At 45.9% G+C, this 20,769-nt stretch overlaps 1 protein-coding gene and 1 long non-coding RNA gene across 2 annotated transcripts in view; one reads left to right on the top strand and one right to left on the bottom strand.

Moving 5' to 3' along the window:
* LOC309630193 overlaps positions 1–20,769 on the bottom strand; it is a 45,672-nt gene that overhangs the window by 4,791 nt on the left and 20,112 nt on the right. The window contains exon 2 of the long non-coding RNA XR_014245518.1: positions 16,329–18,785. This is a non-coding gene — a long non-coding RNA (uncharacterized lncRNA). The remainder of the gene's footprint in view (positions 1–16,328; positions 18,786–20,769) is intronic.
* LOC309628972 (carbonyl reductase [NADPH] 1-like) lies at positions 1,264–6,696 on the top strand. The gene is made up of 4 exons (XM_082392567.1): positions 1,264–1,589; positions 1,683–1,809; positions 2,004–2,211; positions 6,227–6,696. The coding sequence occupies exons 1-4, from the start codon at positions 1,279–1,281 to the stop codon at positions 6,679–6,681; spliced, it is 1,101 nt and encodes a 366-aa protein (XP_082248693.1). The 5' UTR covers positions 1,264–1,278; the 3' UTR covers positions 6,682–6,696.

The raw sequence follows: 20,769 nt of genomic DNA, 5'->3' as shown, positions 1-20,769 counted from the left end.
CCATTTATGCAGACTCTTAAAGGCTGAACCAGCTCAATTACTCATAATTGTTGGACCTACTTTGGAGGACAGATGGGTGTCCACTCTACTATTCGTTCTACTTTTCTGTTTGAAATCTTTTCAAGGCAAACATCTGAAACCAAAAAGTCTTGGCTCTGCCACCTTCCTGCATGACCTTGATCAAAATACTGTATCCCCTCAAATGTAAAATGGGGATAATAGTCATAGGATTGCTGTGAAGATTAATTGCCCCTATACAGGAGACAATGTTGAAATCACATTGGAATTGCACAGGTGTCCTGTATCACGAGTCCCTGTGAGGGGGGCCCAACACCACCCAGGGCAGTGACGAGAAGCTTCGTACTGCCCAGCACCACTCCTGGCTTCCACAAGGCCCCAGGGACTGTCCACCACATTCCCTCCCTTCACAGAAGCACTCTGTGTAAAATTCCGTAAAAATAACACATAACTGGGTATGCCACTTATCAAGCTGACATAAAACAAAACCAAAATATAGGCACTTTTAGCAATCCTAAGGATTATGTAACCATCCTAATCAGTGCCTGGCACAGAGTACGAGCTTCATAAACAACCCTCCCACGTGAGGGCACACGGGGAATCCAGAGAGCTGGCTACCCTGCCCGCTGAAAGTCTAATCACAGGACCATTTGCCCTACTTCTTTGTTTTGATTTTCTCTTAAGCAGGCTGGGGGAGCTACATGCTCAGAAGCAACGCCCCTCAGTAATTTTTTTTTTGCATTTTAGGAAAAAGCAACCATTCCCATTCTGCAGGGGATGATGGGCCTGGCCCAAAACAATTACTCTGCACACTTTTTCTCCTTTTGGAGATCTGCCGAATACTTTTTGGTCAACTGCCAGGAATCTCTAGCTCCCTATTAACCCTTCACCCTCCAGTTTTGCCTGGGCAAAGCAACCTCTACACCCTGCAAACCACTATGCCTCTCAGAGCTGGGATCAAAAGAGGATTGCGTATGGTTTGGCTGAGGATGGGCGTGGGGCGGACAGGAGTTGGTCATTTGGAACCTTCTGGAACATTTGGCCCCTCCTTCCCTCCTTGGAAGGAGGGTAGGAGGCAGGGCTGAGTTCTCTAGGAGTCGTGGCACTGGATCCCAGAACTCAGGTCTTCCTGGCTTCTCCCACTGTTACCAAGCCCTGACCACTGCACTGCCCGCCCCCCTCCCTACCGCCCAGCCCGCTCCACGCAAGACTCGCACCACCCTCAGCTCTCCACACTCAGCTCACACCCCGGGCCAGGCCATGTCCTCCTCCACCCGCGTGATGCTGGTCATCAGGGCCGACAAGGGCATCGGCTTTGCCGTCGTGCGTGACCTGTGCCGGCAGTTCTCCGGGGACGTGGTGCTCACGGCGCGGGACGCGGCACGGGGCCCGACGGCCGTGCAGCCGGTGCAGGCCGAGGGCCTGTGCCCACTTTTCCACCAGCTGGACATCGACCTGCAGAGCATCCGCGCCCTGCGCGACTTCCTGCACAAGGAGTACGGGGTCTTGGGGTCTCGGGGTCTCGATGTGCTGGTCAACAACGCGGGCATCGCCTTCCAGTGTAAGTGGATGTGAGCTGGTGGGGAGGCGGGGTGCAGCCTCTGTGAGAGCGGCCAGACTGGGCAGGTCGGGGCTACTGCCTGAACCTCCGCTGTGGGATCTAGAACCCGCTCCCTAGGGAAGGAGGACGGACCGGAGGCGGAAAGGAGAGCAAAATCCTCTAAGATTTGCAAGCCTTTCCAGCTAGAGGGCCTTGATCAGACTGTTAAGGACTGCCTCCAGGTTTTCACAGTATCACTCTGATTGAACTTTGGAGCAGCAGGGAGAACTTTTAACTTACTTTGAAACAAACAATTGCACAGAATGGTACACAGATGCCATATGGGCTCCCTTCACTCAGCCTCCCCTGATGGTGCCATCTTACAAAACTACACAGCGTTATCAAACCCCAAAATTCACACTGGCACACTACTGTTAACTAACAGAGACATTATGTAGATTTCAAAGAAAAAAAAATTGTGTCAGAAATGCATTTTTACCGTATGGCTAGTATTTATCAACTCTGTTCTCCTTGTGCCCTAAAAATTGGCAATCCCACACCGTTTCATATTCAAGCAGAACTGACTACGAAAACAAACTTCCTTGGTACCCAAGATGTGTGCACGCAGCTCCTGCCTCTAATAAAACCCCGAGGTAAGTCTGATTGGAGCCCAAGCTGCAGTGCATCTCAGCCCTGCCTGCCTCTGGTCTCATCTACGGGCCCAGCTACCTGTCCTGCTCAGCTACACTGGCCTCAATCTGTGTCTCTACCTGGCCAGGTGCCCTGCAGCCTCAGGTCCCTCTACACACTGCCCAGGACGTTGGTACTCTGTCCAGCTGCTGTTTGCACATCTGGCTCTTTCTTCTCTTTCCATTCTGAGCTCAAAGGTCTCCTCTGAGAGGCCCTTGACTTGCTCCGTGCCCCTCACAGGTGGCGTTCCCTTAGGAGTCCATCCCAGACCTTCTCTCCTCCGTCCCCCTCTCAGAGTGACCTGATTCAGGTTTGTGGAGCTCACACTACCAGCAATTCATTAGACCCCCTGAAGTTTCTTCTGCATCTGGTCACCTGAGTTTTTCTTCTTATCCTACTGGTATTGTGTATTACATATATTGGTTTCTAGATGATAAACGAACTATACATACTTTGATACTTACAAGTTCAGGAGGTCCCTAGACTATCCTCAGGTTAAATAACTCACCAGAAGGGCCCAGAACTCGGCAAAAAGTTGTTACATTCAAAATAACAATGAATTTAGAAAATGGAGAGTGATTCAGTTCAGCAGTGGTAAAGGCCTCATGGCGCAGGGTCTAGAAAGACCAGGCGTGGAGCTGCCACTTGTCCTGTCCCAGCAGATCCTGGGGGCCGCATGTATTTCTCCCCAAAACAACCTGTGACAGGCACGTGGAGTATTACCAACCAGGGAACTCACCCAAGCCTTAATATCCAGTGTTCTTGGTGAGGGGCGGTCACATAGGCATGGCCCACTGCCCTCTTGGCTGACCTTACTCTCCAGCCCCTCCAGAGGTTCAGCTGATACCAGGTAGCCTAAGGCACCCACCATAATCAAGTGTGAACATTGATTATGTAGCCTGAGCCTAGAACACCATATAAACAAGGACAGTCTTCTCAAGCAGGGCATTCTCAGGGCTTAATATCACCTCCCAGATGGCCTAGAAAAAGGGCGGAAGCTTCCTTTGGCCAAGCTTAGTCCTTCACTTACAGAGAGCGCCCTCTGGACCTTCACTAAGACTCCCTTACATCAAAAGAATCCTTGAGCATGTAAATTTAGTACAAAATTTATTTTACAGATACAGAAATACTATCAGAAATATGCCTAACTTTGGGAGGAGCCAGTGTGGGAGAGGGGTAGATTTAGAGGAACAGATAATTCAGCCTATAAAGCCACTGCTTCCATTTTCATGTGTTGGTACGAATTTGATTCTCCACTTGTTCAAACAGCAGTTGCTATTTGTACCTTATTTAGCATACAACTCTTTGTGCAATCTATTTCGTATTGTTAAGAGAGAAACTGAGATGTATAAAATTTTAAAGATTATTTGAGACAAAAATCTGTTTGAATGGGAAACCACCAAACCAGAAGTGGTGAGGATGGCTCCACCGACGGGAACTCAGGAAGAGACTGTTACGGAGAACAGGCTGAAGCAAAGTAAGGAAATTGTTAATTGCCTGCAGCTTCTAGCCCAGGTGGCTGTTGGTGATGCGTGGTCCTTAGGTTCGGATTTTGTCACCTTGAGGCATTTACAGGCTTAGATTTTGGTTTGTTTACATAGGCCACAGGGGAATTAGAGTCAGCTCAGCCTAATGGCCTCCTTGTCTAATTAATTTACAGCATGGAAATTAGCTGATAGTTAGCTACACCACTTCTTCATCAACTAGTAATCTTCCATCAATATTACATCCTGGGGAGACTTTATCTCCCATCACCCTTGATCATCAATACCAGTACCTTCCTGTGACTCCTTTACATATGATAGTTGAATATTACCAACAAGGCCAGTGTGACACCATGTCACAGGATGGTAGTACATGTGACCTGAAAACTAAGACTCAAGAGATGCTGGCACATGAATAGAGTCCCACTCAGTCATAAACAATGCTTTCAGTTCATCACCACGTCCTGTGACCATATCCCACAGTGATGTAACTCGGATTCCAGGGCTTCCGCTTGACATTGTCAGGTCACAGAGCAGGAGTGGTCTTCACAAAATGCGGCTTCACACGATCAGGCATCTGTGATAGTTGAGCTAAGAGAGGATATCACCTCCTGCTCTCAGCCGCCCCAGGCACCAGTGTAGTATTGATTTCTCTTGCTGCGTAACCCATTTAATCATCCTTTACCCTCATTTCATTCCCCCTGCTCCCCATTAGTCATTAACATTTAATCAAACTGTCTCACCTTCCAAAGTGGTGTTAAGTTCGGCCACTGTGCTCATCCTGATTGCCCACAACAATACTAGTCTAACAAGTATCTCCCCTTAGTCCACTCCCATCATATAGGTAGGGTTACCCAGGCCCAGAATTAGTGGGTTCTCTCGACTACTAACTAGTCAATACAGCTGCATTTGCTGTCATTCCAAATTTGCCAAATGGGGTGAAGACAATCCACTCCATCAGGTCCTTAAGAATTCTGACAAAAAGTTTAAATCTATAGTTGAGTTGCTTAAGGATTACCCCCTGCCTTCTATATCGGGAGCAGCAGCCCTGGTCCCAGGACCACGGTCATGTCGGAAAGAGGAAGGTTGAAGGGATGTGCGGAAAGATTTGTAGAGTTGCCCCGGCATCCTCCCCACCCCCTCTTCCCCGTGTCCCCCGGAGGAGAGAGGAATCCATCCAGTGGGGACTCTTCCAAGGCCCCCACCATGTCGACTGTGAGCATATGCTCATGAATGTGTGTAAGCCAGCGTGCATACCTTTCCTCCTCAAGTTTGAGACAACCAGCGTTTCATTTCCTGTCCCAGTTCTGAAGCAGACCGCTACTCTGAGGATGGGAGTGTGCTCCTTGGCCTGAAGATTAGATCTTACCAGCCCAAATCGGTGCAGTGTCTTCTGTTCCAGTCCCCTGATGTAACTTGGACACGTCGATCTACTGCCGGGTATGCAGAGCCAGGTCCAGAAACAGCAGGTCATCTCGTCAGGACCCTTTGTACCTTCCCAGAGCTACTACCTGCAACCTGTTTTGCCAGCTCTGTGCCAGGCCTTGGCCTCAAGGAATCTGTCTCATACCCATCTGCATGCAGTCTATGTCTTTCTTGCTGACAGATGAAACATTCCCTGGCGTTTTGTGCCTCAGACGATGCTAGAGTCATATATGACAATTATCCCATCCGTGTGTTACTACAGCGCCCCATTCCACTCATCTCGTGGACCCAGAGAGTCACTTCAAATAAGCACAGCTGAACATCCACTTTCGGGTTCCAATCCCCTTCCAGTCCTGGAAGTGGTTCTTCTGATGGGCATTAAGTTGTCCTACTTTAATTCCTCCTAACTTCCCATTTGACTCCCAGAGTGTCGTGCTTATGTGGGCATCCCTTAGATAATCCAGTTTCCACTGCCCTCCTCGGTCATCATAGAGCTAGGGCTTGAGTTACTACTCCCGAGCTGATAAAAACCCAAACCCAGAGAAAATAGCATGCAGTTCAGCCCACTGAACTGATTTGATTTCACCTTCCTCCATCTGAGCCTTCCTAATCGGCTGCGGTCCGGTCACGCTGGAGCTGCCAGCCACAAACCCATCAGCTCTTTGCTGGTCACCAGGGACCTGGCATAGAGCACCGCCCAAGTGACCTAAGATCCTCAGCTGGTCCCAAAGGATGCCTTTGAGGAAAAGACGCTGTCTACTCCTGGGTGCAATGAGCACTCCTCCCATTCCCTGAGCACTTCCCTCGATACACCTTTTTCATTTTCTTTTGGAAATTGGGGCACTGCCCTCCCCATTAGAGCATTTCTTTCTCTACTATCATCCCAGACATCATGGCTCGGACAGGTTCCAAGACTGTTTCATTTCCTTGTCTCATAAGTGCAGCCTTAATTCATCTCACAGGAAACTGGTGATCTCCAGTGGAAATTTGTGGTCCAGCATCCCAGAGAACTGGGTATCCATCCTGCTTGTGCTCACCTTTCTAGGTAATGGTTTGTGTTGTGCTTTAGGTAGAGTGCTGAATGTGTCTAGCAGATGGGGCTTCAAAGCTCTTGAAAACTGCAGCCCCGAACTGCAGCAGAAGTTTCGAAGCGAGACCGTCACGGAGGAGGAGCTGGTGGGGCTCATGAACAAGTTTGTGGAAGACACAAAGAAGGGGGTCCACGGGAAGGAGGGCTGGCCAGAGACCGCATATGGGGTGACGAAAATCGGCATCACGGTCCTGTCCAGAATCCAAGCCAGGAAACTGAGTGAGCAGAGAGGAGGGGACAAGATCCTCCTGAATGCCTGCTGCCCAGGGTGGGTGAGAACTGACATGGCGGGACCCAGAGCCACCAAAAGCCCAGAAGAAGGAGCAGAGACCCCAGTGTACTTGGCCCTTTTGCCCTCGGATGCTGAGGGACCTCATGGAGAGTTTGCTTGTGAGAAAAAAGTTGAACAATGGCAATTCAACTCACAGCTCTAACCCATAGGCTGAATTTTGTTACCTGTCCCAATTAGACCCAAAAGACACTTACAGGGTCAAAAATATCTCCTTTTGAAGAAAATCAAACGTCCCTACTGGTAACCAAATATCACTTTGAAATGGCTACTCATTCTGTGAAGTCTTTTGTGATTTCTTCTGTGATCCCAGGGAAGTGAAAGAAGAATGGATGACCAATAATGAATAAAAATCAGTAGATGGATAAATGGTTCTTTATAATTGTCCATTTGTGCAGACTTTATATGCTGAACGAGCTCAGAAATCTAATACACCAAAACAAAGGTCAAGAATAGTGACAGTATTACTTGGGGAAACAACCATTATGGACAGGGCAGATAGGAAATGTTTTCAGCTTTTCAGGTCTCTGTGGGAACTGCTCAGATCTGCTCTTGCAGCATGAAAGTAGCCAGAGACAATATAGAAGTGAATGAGCATGGCCAGATTGGGCCTGCCGGCTTCAGCTGACCAGCCTCTAGTATAACATGGACACACCATGAAGAAAAGACAACTGCTCTGGTGTCTTTAAACACCAAACTCATTGGGAAAAAAACAATTATAAAGTGTGAAATGTGAGGGGGCACTTGTATGAAAGATACATCCTTAGGAGACTCTGAGACAATGGGGAAAATTGAGTATGGATGGGTATTAGTGGATATGAGAGATTGGTGTCAAATCTCTTCAGGGTGAATGTGTCACTTATGTGGGGATGAAGTATCAGGAGGTCTGCAACTTTAGGATGGTTCTGCAAAATATACGCAGAAGAGGAACACATAACTAGAGTAACATATTCATAAAGGTTGAACCTAGTTTGGAGGACATATGGGTGTCCACTCTACTATTCTCTCAACTTTTCTGTTTGAAATCTTTCAAGACAAACATCTGGAACCAGAGAGGCCTGGCTCTGTCACCTTCCTGCATGACCATGAGCCCAATCCTGCATCTACTATATCCCCTTAACTGTAAAAGGAGTTAACAGTCATAGGATTGCTGTGAAGATTAATTGTCTGGATAAAGCTGAGCAGGTTTAAATCACATTGGAAGGGCCAAGTGTCCTGTATCACGAGTCCCTGTGAGAGGTGCCCAACACCACCCAGGGCAGTGACGAGAAACTTTGTACTGCCCAGTACCACGCCTGGCTTCCCCAAGGCCCCAGGGACTGTCCACCACATTCCCTCCCTTCACAGAAGCACTCCATGTTGTACAGACGCCTCTACTGTCATGTTATTTGTCACTTTTCACATCTGATTCTCAGGCTTGGGGAAGTGAAGAGTGACAGCCCCTGAAGGCAAGTGTGGAACCCTTATTTGAAGAGTCAGGTTTACTTTACAAGTGGTTCCCTTCAACTAGGCTGTTAGTTTCCCCTTGTTATTTTATTTTTCTAAACTGCCAACAGAGGATTATCAATGTCTAGATCAACACCATAACATCTGAACTACTAGTTTGGAAATGGACACGGGGATCTTAAAGATTTCTTTCTTAATTCCATAAAATAACACCTAACTACATATGCCACTTATTGTCTATGACCTAGGACAAACCAGAATGCAGGCACTTTTAGCAATTGTAAGGATTAGGTAACCATTAAATAAAACATTCCAATTAATGACTTGGCACACAGTAAGACCTTCATAAACAACCCTCCCACCTGGGGGCACGCTGGGAATCCCACAGGGTTAGGTTCGCTGCCTGCACTTAAATAACAAGGATTGTTGAGGGTGTGGAGAAAAGGCAACCCTCATACACTGTTGGAGGGAATGAAAATTGGTGCAGCCACTATGGAAATAGTATGGAGATTCCTCAAAAAATTAAGAATAGAACTACTGTATGATCCAACTATCCCACTTCTAGGTATTTATCCAAAGAATACGAGAACACTAATTCGAAAAGTTATATGCATCCCTGTGTTCATCTTAGCATTATTTAAAATTGCCAAGATATGGAAACAAACTAAGTGCCCATCAATAGATGAATGGATAAAGAAGATGTTATACACACACACACACAGAAAGACACACAAACGCATAATGGAATACTACTCATCCATAAAAAAAGATGAGAATATTCCCATTTGTGATAACATGGATGGACATTGAGAGTGTTATGCAAAGAGAAATAAGTCAGATGGAGAAAGGCAAATACTATATGATTTCACTCATATCTGGAATATAAAAAGCAAACAAAGAAATAAAATAAATGAACAAATCAAACCAACAAACCAAACCAAACACCAAACACACAGATACAGAGATCAGAGTAGTGGTTACCAGAGGGGAAGGGGCAGTGGGGAGGGTGAAATGGATAAAGGGGATCACTGTATGGTGATGGATAGAAACTCAAATTTTGCTGGTGAGCGCGCTATAGAGTATACAGTCGTAATACTATCATACACTTGAAACTTATATAATGTTATAAGTCATTGAAAATTTTTTAATTTAAAAATTCTAAATTTTTGGGACTTCTCTGGTGGTGCAGTGATTAAGAATCCGCCTTCCAATGCAGGGGACACGGGTTCGAGCCCTGGACCAGGAAGATCCCACATGCCACAGAGCAACTAAGCCCGTGCGCCACAACTACTGAGCCTGCACTCTGGAGCCCACGAGCCACAACTACTGAGCCCACGTGCCACAACTACTGAAGCCCACACGCCTAGAGCCCGTGCTCCGCAACAAGAGAAGCCACCGCAATGAGAAGCCCACGCACTGCAATGAAGAGTAGCCCCCGCTCGCCGCAACTAGAGAAAGCCCGTGCACAGCAACAAAGACCCAACACAGCCAAAAATAAATAAATAAAATAAAATAAATTTATTAAAAAAAAATTTTTAATTTTTAAATAAACAAAAATGGCTTCCAAAGATATATTCATTTCCTAATCCCTGGAAATGATGAATATTACCTTATTTGGTATGCTTGCTTATTTTTTGTGTCACCTTTCATGGGCCACAGTACCTAGACTGGTCAAACACCAGTCTGAGTGTTGTTGTGAAGGTATTTTTTCAATGAGATTAACATTTAAATTAGTACACTTTGAATAAAGCAGGTTATCCTTGTAATGTAGATGGCCCTCATCCAGTCATCTCAAGGCCTTAAGATAAAATATACTGAGGTCCCCTGAGGAAGAGGGAATTCACTTCCAGACCATCTTCATCAATGTTTCATCTATATATTTATGTGCTGTGATACTGGGTGCATATGTGCTGCTGGACAGTGTCAGGATGTCATCAGGGTTTGACTGAGCAGAGGCCATGAGTCGTCGGCTCTGATGCATGCTAGTCTTACTTGGTGGGCGGCGAAGTCCTTCAGCCTTCACGGGAGAAGGATTGTAACCATAATTTCGAGAGCTTTCAGTAACTATTGACATCTTGTTTCGGTCATCAGGGTCCTCTTTCTTGGGCTGCTTGATGTCTCCCTCATCCTTGAAGCCCAGCCCTGAGGTGGAAGCCTTCTCAGCCTCCCCTCTGCCTCCCCCAGCGTGACCTTCCCCACCTTCACTAGTTTTGAAGGATGAACGGCTATCAGAGTCAGCAAAGCCACCTTCACTAACATACTGCAGCTCAACCACGAGGCCACTTTGTTCTTGGGTGTCTCTTCAGAGGAAGGTGGATTGCATCCACCTACAGAGATCGGCGGAGGGACAGGAACACGTGGGGGCCCAAGGTCTGGGGGCGAGAGTCCTTGGAAGGCATCTCAGACAACCCATTCTCCTTCCGGCCCCGGGTCTGCCGCCGGGTAGCATAGCTGCGCCACACCGAGCTGGTGCTGAAGTCCTCATCCTTACAGAAGGAGCCCCTTCTACTTTTTACAAGTTTTAAATTCGGGTCTTAAAAACCTTAAATTTCTCTAGGATTTCTCTCTTCTCCAGTATGTCTGTGGCATTTTGCTATGTTCTAAGGAATAAGATAAACTCCAAAACAGATTAATTTACCTACTTATTATTTTTGTTCACAAAGAATGTAAAGTTTCTAGAGGTAAAGTATAATCTTGGCAGAAACAAACCACATTACATAAGCCTACCCCAGGAAGGTTCATTATAAGCCATTCAGAACTGCCCTGTCTTGACAGTAAAAAACAATTAAAGAAGATTTGGGGTCACACTGGCTATTGTAAAGTGCGTTCCTAACTTTTTTGTAATCACCGCATTTCTCTGACTTAAACTAAGTCCTCAGTGTCATAGCACCCTGTTCTCGGGAGCAGTAGTGTATTTAACGGTGGCCCCCCAAAGTTATGTCCACATCCCAGAACCTGTGATTGTGACCTTCCTTGGTAAAAGAGTCTTTGCAGATATAATTTAGTTAAGAATCTTGAGATGAGATTATCCCAGATTATCTGGTTGGGACCTAAATCCAATGACAAGTGTCCTTATAGGAGACACAGAGTATTGACCCACAGAGGGAAAAGAAGGTCATGTGAAGAAGGGCAGAGATGGGAGTGATACAGCCACAAGCAAAGGAATGTCTGCAGCCACCAGAAGCTGAAAGAGGCAAGGAAAGATTCTACTCTAGAGCCTTCTGAAGGAACACAGCCAACAACTTGACTTCAGACTTCTGGCCTCTAAAACTGCGGGAGAATAAATTTTTGTTGGTGCAAGCTACTAAGGTTGGAGTAATTTGTTATGGAAGCCATGGGCAATGGATACAGGAACCCAAACATGAGAAGGCATTTTGTAACCTAATGCTAGCCTTCCAACAACTTCCAAAATGGCTCTCTATTCATTCAGTCACACACAAAGCCTTCCAAGTTTTACCCAGCATCCTGAGGACTTGAGGCAAAGACTTATGCCAGCCTTTTTCTTGATCCAGTAGCAAAGGCTCATTCACCGTGCCTCAGAGCAGCAGCAACAGCAGCCCAAGAATCGGGAGACCCACCAACTTACCCCCAGGATCTCCTTTTAACGTAATGGTCCCTCATGCCATACAATTCTTTCTGCTCATTGAAAATAGTCAGTATTTCTCAGCAACCACACTCACCTCCCATGAGATTTTGTGACTTTCTCCCTCACCTATTTATATCTGCAGTTGTATTTTCTTGACCCCTAACACACTTGTCCTTTATCTAATAAGGAGAACCCTCTGATGCTTAACCTCTGCTTTGATGGTTCAGGAACCATCTATCCCTCAAGCAGAATTGTTGGAGACTACCATAGAAAGTCCATATTTGACATTGTTTGTGGAATTGAAACAGGAAACGCACAGGCTCTATGTACTATAACAGATTTTAACTAATCTTTAGAAGAGACACTCTACTTAAAAGACAGAAGAATCTACTTAAACTTGTCACATCACTAGAGCTTGCCGATTGGCTGTGGATAAAATATATGTTAATACATATATTGAAAACGTGTATGTCTTTGAGTTGGTTGGTATGATTTGGGGATGTTCTGGAAACAGTGAAGGTTCATGATATCTTCAGGAAGTCAAATGTAAAATGGTCACTAGTAGATTAAGAAACTCCTAAAAGCCCTGATGTTTTCTATGGAAATGGCTACTAGAAAGATAGAAACATACTCAATAAAAGAACAACCTGAAGCACAAAAGAAAAGCTCTGGATGGACACCATACCGAGTAGGTAGCCCTTACTAAACTCATGGTCCTTATAGCTTCTCAGAGCCAAATATCTGGACTAGCTCAAAGTGACCAACACACCAAATGTCAGAAAGTGGCTCTGAAATGGGAAAAAAGATCTCAGGAAAGAAGTGACTGAAGGTGGTTAGAGAATGATCTCTAGTGCCCTCAGCGTAGGCTCTTGGTGCCAGAAGACCTCAAAAGGAACCCTGGGAGGTCTTTACATGAGGTTGGCTACTGTCCTTGGTCAGTGTTGGTGGGGAATTTACTAAAGCTACCAAGGAGGTTTGTAGCACCTGCCTCATCTTTTACCCAAAATGCTGGGAAACTACAAAGATGGGACATGGACAAAAGCCCAGGTTTTAGCATCCCTCAGAGCATTTCCAAATGGACTTGATAGAATTATTGCCTTCAAAGGGTTTTGGATACATTTTGGTCATATTTTGTTTATCTTTGAGTTGTCTGTTGATGATAAGACTGTCAGCTTCAGGCAGCCTTTCCTCAGCTCCTCCCAATCACTTCCTAGTACGACCTAAAACCTGAGACCTGGGCCTCTAGAAGGGACCTCAGAGGAAGGAGCTCCCAAACCTGATGAAAAGGCTCCTACCGGGTTCTGCCAACCACCACACTATGATCAGATTACAAAGAGTTGATCCCCAGATTCGCATCACTCAGTTAAGAAGACAAAACGCTACCTTATACCAGTGAAAAGCCATCTGAACTGGAGATCTCAAACTAAAGATTCTTAAGAATCCTTCAGATGCCAACAGCCTGAGGAACCTATGGCCTCAAGTCAATGTGAAGTAGACCTTCCACCCTAGACATTAGAACTAGATCGCAAATGCCTAGAACACTGTCATTCATGTCTTCACATGTTTCATTATTTCTTTACCTAGTTATTTTTTCTCTCTCTGCTGCCTTAAGATTCTGGATAGTGAGTAGATATTTGTTGCCTCCTAACTATGGCACCCATTTAGGCCCCTATTCTTAATGCTGTGGTTTGCACCCTAGTCACTCCATGACTTAACCATATAATTCAACCAAACATTGGCTTTATAACCACTTTCCTTTGAATGTCACCCAGTTTCCTACAGTACCAATCCCTTGCAGTGAATCAGTTGATTTCTGGGTGGTAGAACTTAACTCCTGTGTGATTTTATAGATGGCAAATATTATAACAAGCCAGGTAGCCAAAAATCTAAGACCCTCTATCACGTCACCCTAAGAATGGGAATTTTCTGTCTCCATTAAAATGAAATATAGGTATCTCTCATAGCAATCAGCACTTCAACAAAACTCACAAGTCGAGTTTGGTAAGAGATTAAATGGTAAGAGACTTATTATGCAAGTGGAGGGTTTCTCTCTTACAGATCCTACAAGGAAAAGCCAGTCTCCTTGACCATGGCTCTACCCTCTGATCTCTACTGTATATCTCACTGAATGGTACTCAACTACACTTGTTGACTTGTCTCAAAGCTGTAGGACCTAATCAGACAACCTCATCAGGGTATTTTGGCCAACAGTGGGTCATTGGGTGCCCCCAAATGACTGATATTGGATTTGTTCTACCAAAAGAAAAAGCTTATTGGCTACTGCCCACAAATTGGACAGGTACTCACCATCTCAATAAACTAATGCCTACTCTCAGGAAATTCCCTGGTATTACTCTGGGTCCATTTGGTCTATTGATTTCCCCTCTAAGAAAAAGCAGTCTTTAGGCATCTTAATTCAAGAAAGAGAAAAATGTGAGCCTCAATTTAAAACCAGAAATCTTAACCTGTGAGGAACAGTTCTGGGGTGCTTTATTCTGTCCTCAGGCATACCTATTTCACACCTTAAAGAAGGTCCAAAAAGTGGTGCAAAAACCCCTACATGCTCTGGATCAGAGAATGACTGAGAACCAGACAGTGTCACTAAGGCCAAACATCTCCTTGCCTGAGAGATTCACAAGACTGGACTGGCAGTGGGTTAAAAAATAGCCATCCTGGTCATATGAATGCCTTCTCAATTTTAGAGGAAGAATGTTGCTTTTCCACCCTTATAGTCTTTTCAATGATTTTTAAGTTTGCTTTAAGAGATCTGGAAAACAACGGCATGAGAAAATTTGGTAAAAACAAGGCTCTTGGGACTTCCCTGGTGGCGCAGTGGTTAAGAATCCGCCTGCCAATGCAGGGGACACGGGTTCGAGCCCTGGTCTGGGAAGATCCCATGCGGAGCAAGTAATCCTGTGAGCCACAACTACTGAGCCCATGCACCTCAACTACTGAAGCCAGCGTGCCTAGAGCCCGTGCTCTGCAACAAGAGAAGCCACTGCTATGAGAACACCGTGCACTGCAAAGAACAGTAGCCCCCGCTCGCCACGACTAGAGAAAGCCCACACACAGCAATGAAGACCCAATGCAGCCAAAAAAAAAAAAAAAAAGGCTCTTCAAATTATTTTCTTGGCTTAAATTGGATACATTTGGTTCCTGGCTTAGAAGTAGACTATCAACTCAGTGTTTGTCACTGTTGCAATGGTCAAATATTGGTTATAAAAATTCTTAAGTATTGCACATAGCTGCTCTTTTATCAAATGATCTTGCTGATAGAAGCAAGAAGGTCTAACATCAAGTGAAACTCCTCAAGTGACCTCCATCATGACCCTTTACTTAACTCAGTGATGTAGGTATAGACAGATCATCTAGACAAGGATGTGGTCTGTCCCATAGACATGGTTGAAGTATGATCCAAAAATTGTGACTGAGAGATAGAAACGTGAAGCAATTACATCTTGTCAACTAGATAAACTACACAGAAACCAAAAACTTAAAATACAGAAAGACTGTTTAAGCTCAAACAGCTCAGGCAACAGTTTACATGGCAGAGTCGTGTGTTTCCGAAAGATAAGCTCACAGATAAACTGTTCAAATACAAACCATTTCAGCAACTCTCTTGGTTTACAAATTCTGACCAACCCCAGTTTAGATCTCAATTTCTAATTTCTGCCATGTGACTAACAATTCAAACAAATCCTTGTGAAACCCAAGAGCTCAACACTCTAGCGGAGTCAGTTGGATGGAATTCATTCAACCAGTGGCTTCCTTGGCTGACAAGTTTCTAATAAACTTAGGCTTTTATTATTTTTGTTAATGACCACAAGTTTCTCTGATGGTCCCATATGGGGTCTTTGACAGCTCATTGGGTGATAGTCAGGAAAAAGTAAATAGGGCTTTTTATTCCCTTAAACTAGCTTTCCTCGATACTCTTTATGGCCAGTGATTCTGGGATGGGGAGTATACGAATGGGAAAGTGGTCTTCTGAAATAGCATATTCCCTCACTTTCCCCAGTCTCTAACGAGATCCTCCTATGCAGCTCAAAACTGAGAAACACACGTGCAGTAGCCCCTGTCAGTAATGGAGGCATAGTGCATCTCCTAGTAACGCTGGAGAAAACACGTTGAAACCACTGGATTATAAATCACCAGTGCAAACCCACAAAAGTAGGCGATACGACAATATAAGTTAAAGTAACTGATTTTTTTAAATTATGACTACTTTTTTAAACTATGACTTCAAGAAGTCATAAACTATGACTCCAAGTCACTGCTCCCATCTCTCTCTTTCATGTAATATCACCTGCCCCGTGGGTGGGTGAGAATTGTGTGTGTGTGTAGCGGGGGAAGGACACACAGGGTAGAAACACCAGAGGCAGGAAGGTCACTGGAGGTGGGATGAGGCAACACTGTGCTGTGGGACCTGACGCTGCCGTCATTATTCCCATTATTAGTGCTGCTGATGCTGGCCCCACCCCAATCCCATGTCCAAGCTCAGCGTCCCTAAAGCACTGCTGCCCTCAGGCACAGCCACTCCATGCTAGAAGCCTTGAAGAGCAGCTACCCCCGGAAATATAACCAGGCCCTTGGCAGAGCTGGTCTTTGACCGGACAGTTATAAAGGACACAGAAGCAGACAGCTTCTAGGAAAGTGTTGGTTTGCAAACTGGCCCCGGTACTCAGAGGGCAAAGAGAAACCAAAGAAGGAGGCAAAGCACTCCAGATTGGTAGGTGGCAGGCTTAATAAGCAAAGGAACTCACTTTCAAGGCTTGTCTTGGGCTGTAAGGTGAGTAGATCTCAGCATCCACCTGACAGTATCTTAAAAATTTCTGTAGAGACTTTAACTGGGTTCAACTGTGTGCACAGTGCAGGTGGTCTCCACACCTTTTACTCTCTCAGCTGTGTCCCTGCAAACAGCTCCCACTGTGCGGACAGTGGGCAGAGTGTACATGCCATGGACAGGGGAGGGGGCAGAAGCCCCACATGGCCTGGGTCCATCTGGAGGGTCAAATGGTGGTCACGTCACCTCAATTACCTCCTCCAACAGAAAGCTGCAAGGATTCTCAAATTCTTGGAATCTATGCATTAACTTGCATCTCTCAGAATGAGAGGATGACCGAGCACAGGGAAACTATCCTGGTATTCAGGAGGAAGACCACAAGTTTCAAACAGAAGACACAAATCCAGGAGGCAGTCTACAGGAACACATATCCTGCAGGATTCAGGTTGCTGATTTTGGAGAACACAGTTCTGAACCCAGCTTATGAAGTCCACCTAATGTTGTGGACCGTCATTCACTACAAGGTACAAAAAAACCCAACAAGGAAAATTACTGAACTCTCAGTGTTTTTGACCAATATGAACAGAAGCTTCAGAACAATGTTCTAGGCTCCAAAGGAGGCCTGACCCAGCCTGTTGCCATTTGGGGCCGAGAAACATCATCGTTACAGCATTGCGTTTGGGGCAGAGTAACCTCATCCTCCAAATCAGGAGCATCTGCTTCCGGACAGGTAACCCAACAGCAGATTTCAGATAGTTGATCTGAATTGCAAGGGTCACTTTAGGTCAGTGCTGTCAAGACCAGCTTTTGGAGGCCTCAACCTCTCAAGCCATTGTCCCTCACGAGAAGCTTCTCATCCAGGTGACCAGTAGACACAGCCCATCAGCGGCCAGCTTCAGCTCGAGAAAGAAGTCTTTGACCCAGCAGGTGACATCTCACCAAAAAACCAGGGTTTGCTGCTGCTCTAGGGCAGCTCCTCTGCTCCATCAAGATGCACGGGCTGACCTGAGCATGAAGATGACCATTCTGACATTCACAGGCTCCATCTCCAGCAACTACTTCCCCACAGACCAGAGGCATCTAGGGGGTTTTCTGCCCAGGTCTCCATGCCAACCAGGCTCATGTTTTCAGCACTAGCAGGAGATTGGGGTCATCAGTGCCAAGGAGATTCTAGGGGTCAAACCCACAAATGAAATCCGGTCCCCAGCTGTGCTAGCCTCTGTGAAGGATGCTTCAGACTGCCCCACTTCCTCCCCTGCGCAGTCAGGGTCTCCAGTCCTACAACCAGCAGTCAGGGGCCTCTACCCACTGCTCCAACATTATCTGCCCCCGTGACCACCAGGCTACCACCATCCCAGGCACGGTGGCTTTTTTAGAATCAATCTCTTTCAGCCGTTCTTGGATTCCTCCCAAGTCACATTCTTCCAGATCTTTGTGCTGCTGGCTGGAACTCTGTGTTCTTATTGACCCAGGAATTTACCACTCAGCTGGGCTTTGCTCCCATCACTAGCCTGCAGCACAATGAGAGCCGTTTTCCAAGGCATCTCCAACATCACTGCATGTTCTGGCTCCAGAGTATTGTGAGGCCAGCCTATACTCCCCATTAATCACCTCAAAAACTGAGCAAATAAACTGAGTCCTCCCAGGGACAGCCGCAGAGATTTGCATGCCTCTAACACAGTGACACCACATGGCTGCACCAGAACTGGCCCCAGAAGACCCAAGCCTCTCTTGATGCAGATTTCACTGTCACATCTATTTTGACAGACCTATACTTCAGTCATGCTCATTAGCTCATTTTTATATGTAGTAGCTTTAAGATTTTTTTTGAGTCCTAGGAACTCTTTGCCTCAGATTTGATCCATGATTGTCTGAGGCTTCTAGGCATGTGCAAAACTTCTTCCTTGATCGCTAAAATCTCTTCCAGGACCCTTTCTAGAAGCTCCATTTAGAAGTTTTCGGTAGATAAAATGATCGTGGTCAGTCTCAGAGAAAGAACTAACTATTTTTGTTGTTGGAATTCTATTTCTCCCCAGTGAAAAATTTTTTCCCCACCTTGGCAGCTTCCATAGAGAATTAGGCGAGAGAAGAAGCATGAACAGCTGTCCTGAAGGAGCTCCGGTTATCAACTCAGGAAGCTTCAAAATGCAAGGCAGGAATAAACAGCCTCTGTCCTCAGCTTCATGGCCAGAGGCCAAAAAGCCACATGACTGTTAAGAATCAAGCCTTTGTTTTTCATGGTCTTTTGGGCTAGTGTGAATCGAGAAATCCAGTTTCCTCAGTTCAGCCTTTTGTAAGTTATGGTCTCAGCCAGCCCCCAGGGGTCCCCCAATCTTCTTTCCCATCACACAGGAGCATCTGGGGTTGTTCCCAGGGAGTGGCCTTGGTCTGGGAGAGAGGGCTTCATTTGCTGCATTGAGAGGCCATCGTGGTCTGCCTGTGAAGGAAGATACGGTGTTATGTGTCACTCTTTTTGTACAATTCCAACTACCTCTGCAGACCCAAGCTCCCAGGGCCATGGTGTGGGACGGCCTCGCTCGCAGGCAGCTCGCCAGGCTGCAAAACATTCTAGGCAGCTGCCCAGCTGGCACCAGACCTCAGCTGGCTGCCCTTGCACAGAGAGGAGGGCTGGCCCAGCAGGGGAAGCCCTTTTTCCCCCCGAGGAAGGGATTTACCAAGCTGGGGGGATGGCGGGAGCAGCAGAAGGGAACGGAAGTTCCCCCTCTTCCAGGTTCCTCCCTATTCACAACCTCCGAAGCATTCAGAGAGTGGTCCCCTCTGTTCTTGGATGCTGAAGAGCCAGTGGGTGGCTGGATGTCCTCACAGAGCTCGTGGCCCTCTGCCCACTGCCTTCGGGAGGGTCTGGGGGCCCAGCCAACAGCCAGAGTTAGCAACAGAGAGATGTTGGTTTGGAAAGGTTCAGTGGATTCTTTTTTTTTTTTTTAATGAATTTATTTATTTTATTTATTTATTTTTGGCTGCGTTGGGTCTTCGTTGCTGCGCGTGAGCTTTCTCTAGTTGTGGCGAGCAGGGGCTGCTCTTCATTGCGGTGCCTGGGCTTCTCATTGCGGTGGCTTCTCTTGTTGCGGAGCCCTGGCTCTAGGCACGCCGGCTTCAGTAGTTGTGGTGTGCGGGCTCAGTAGTTGTGGCTTGTGGGCTCTAGAGCGCAGGCTCAGTAGTTGTGGCTCACGGGCTTAGTTGCTCCGCGGCATGTGGGATCTTCCCAGGCCAGGGCTCGAACCCGTGTGCCCTGCATTGGCAGGCGGGTTCTTAACCACTGCACCACCAGGGAAGCCCACTCCAGTAGATTCTTGAAGACAAAGTACAACTTACCCCAATCCTTGGAGCTAAGCTACTGGATTTGTCTTCTTATGCTAGCAACAGAGAATTACATATGAACTTTTCTGTTTGGTATATTTAACAAACCTCTGTGACAGGCTTAAAAATGCCCCTCCAGAGGTATATTCACTTCCATATTCCCAGACTCCGTATTACCTTATGTGGCAAAAGATGTGATTAAACTAAAGATCTCAAGAGGAAGAGCTTATCCTGGATTATCCAAGTGGGCCCTAAATGCCACCACAGGTGTCCTTATGAAAAAGGGGCAGAGGAGAAAAAGAAGTAAAAGGTATCCAAATTGGAAGGGAAGAGGTAAAACTGGCACTATTTGCAGATAACAAGATACTCTATGTAGACAACCCTAAAGCCTCTACCCCAAATCTGTAAGAACTAATAAACGAATTCAGCAAGGTTACAGGATACAAGATTAATATACAGAAATCTGTTGCATTTCTGGGACTTCCCTGGTGGTCCAGTGGTTAGGACTCTGTGCTCTCACTGCCGAGGGCCTGGGTTCAATCCTGGTTGGGGAAGTAAGATCCCGCACGCCATGCAGCGCAGCCAAAAAAATAAAAATAAAAATAAATAAAAAGTGTAAAAAAAAAAAAACAAAGGATTTGTATAGATGTTTCTCCAAAGGAGACATACAAATGGCCAATAAGCACATGAAAACATGCTCAGAGTTATTAGCCGTAGGGAAACGCAAATCCAAAAACCACAATGAGATACCACTTCATACCCATAGGGTGGCTAGAATAAAAAGACAGACAATAACATGTGTTGGTGAGCATGCAGAGAATTTGGAACCCTCATACACTGCTGGTTGGAAAGTAAAATGGTGCAGCTTCTGTGGAACACAATTTGGTAGTTTCTCATATAGCTAAACCTAGAATCACCCAATGACCCAGTAATTCCAGTCCTAGGTATATAGCCAAGTGAAATCAAAACATACAGCCACACAAAAACTTGTACATAAATGTTCACGGTGGCATTATTCATAAAAATCAAAAAGTAGAAATAACTCCAAGCATCAACTCCAAGAGTTGAATGAATAAAATGTGATATCCATGGTATGGGATATT

Source organism: Balaenoptera borealis (assembly GCF_965194805.1).
Source record: "Balaenoptera borealis genome assembly, chromosome: 5".
Taxonomy (NCBI): Eukaryota; Metazoa; Chordata; class Mammalia; order Artiodactyla; family Balaenopteridae; genus Balaenoptera; species Balaenoptera borealis.
This window is presented reverse-complemented; position numbering and strand designations above follow the sequence as displayed.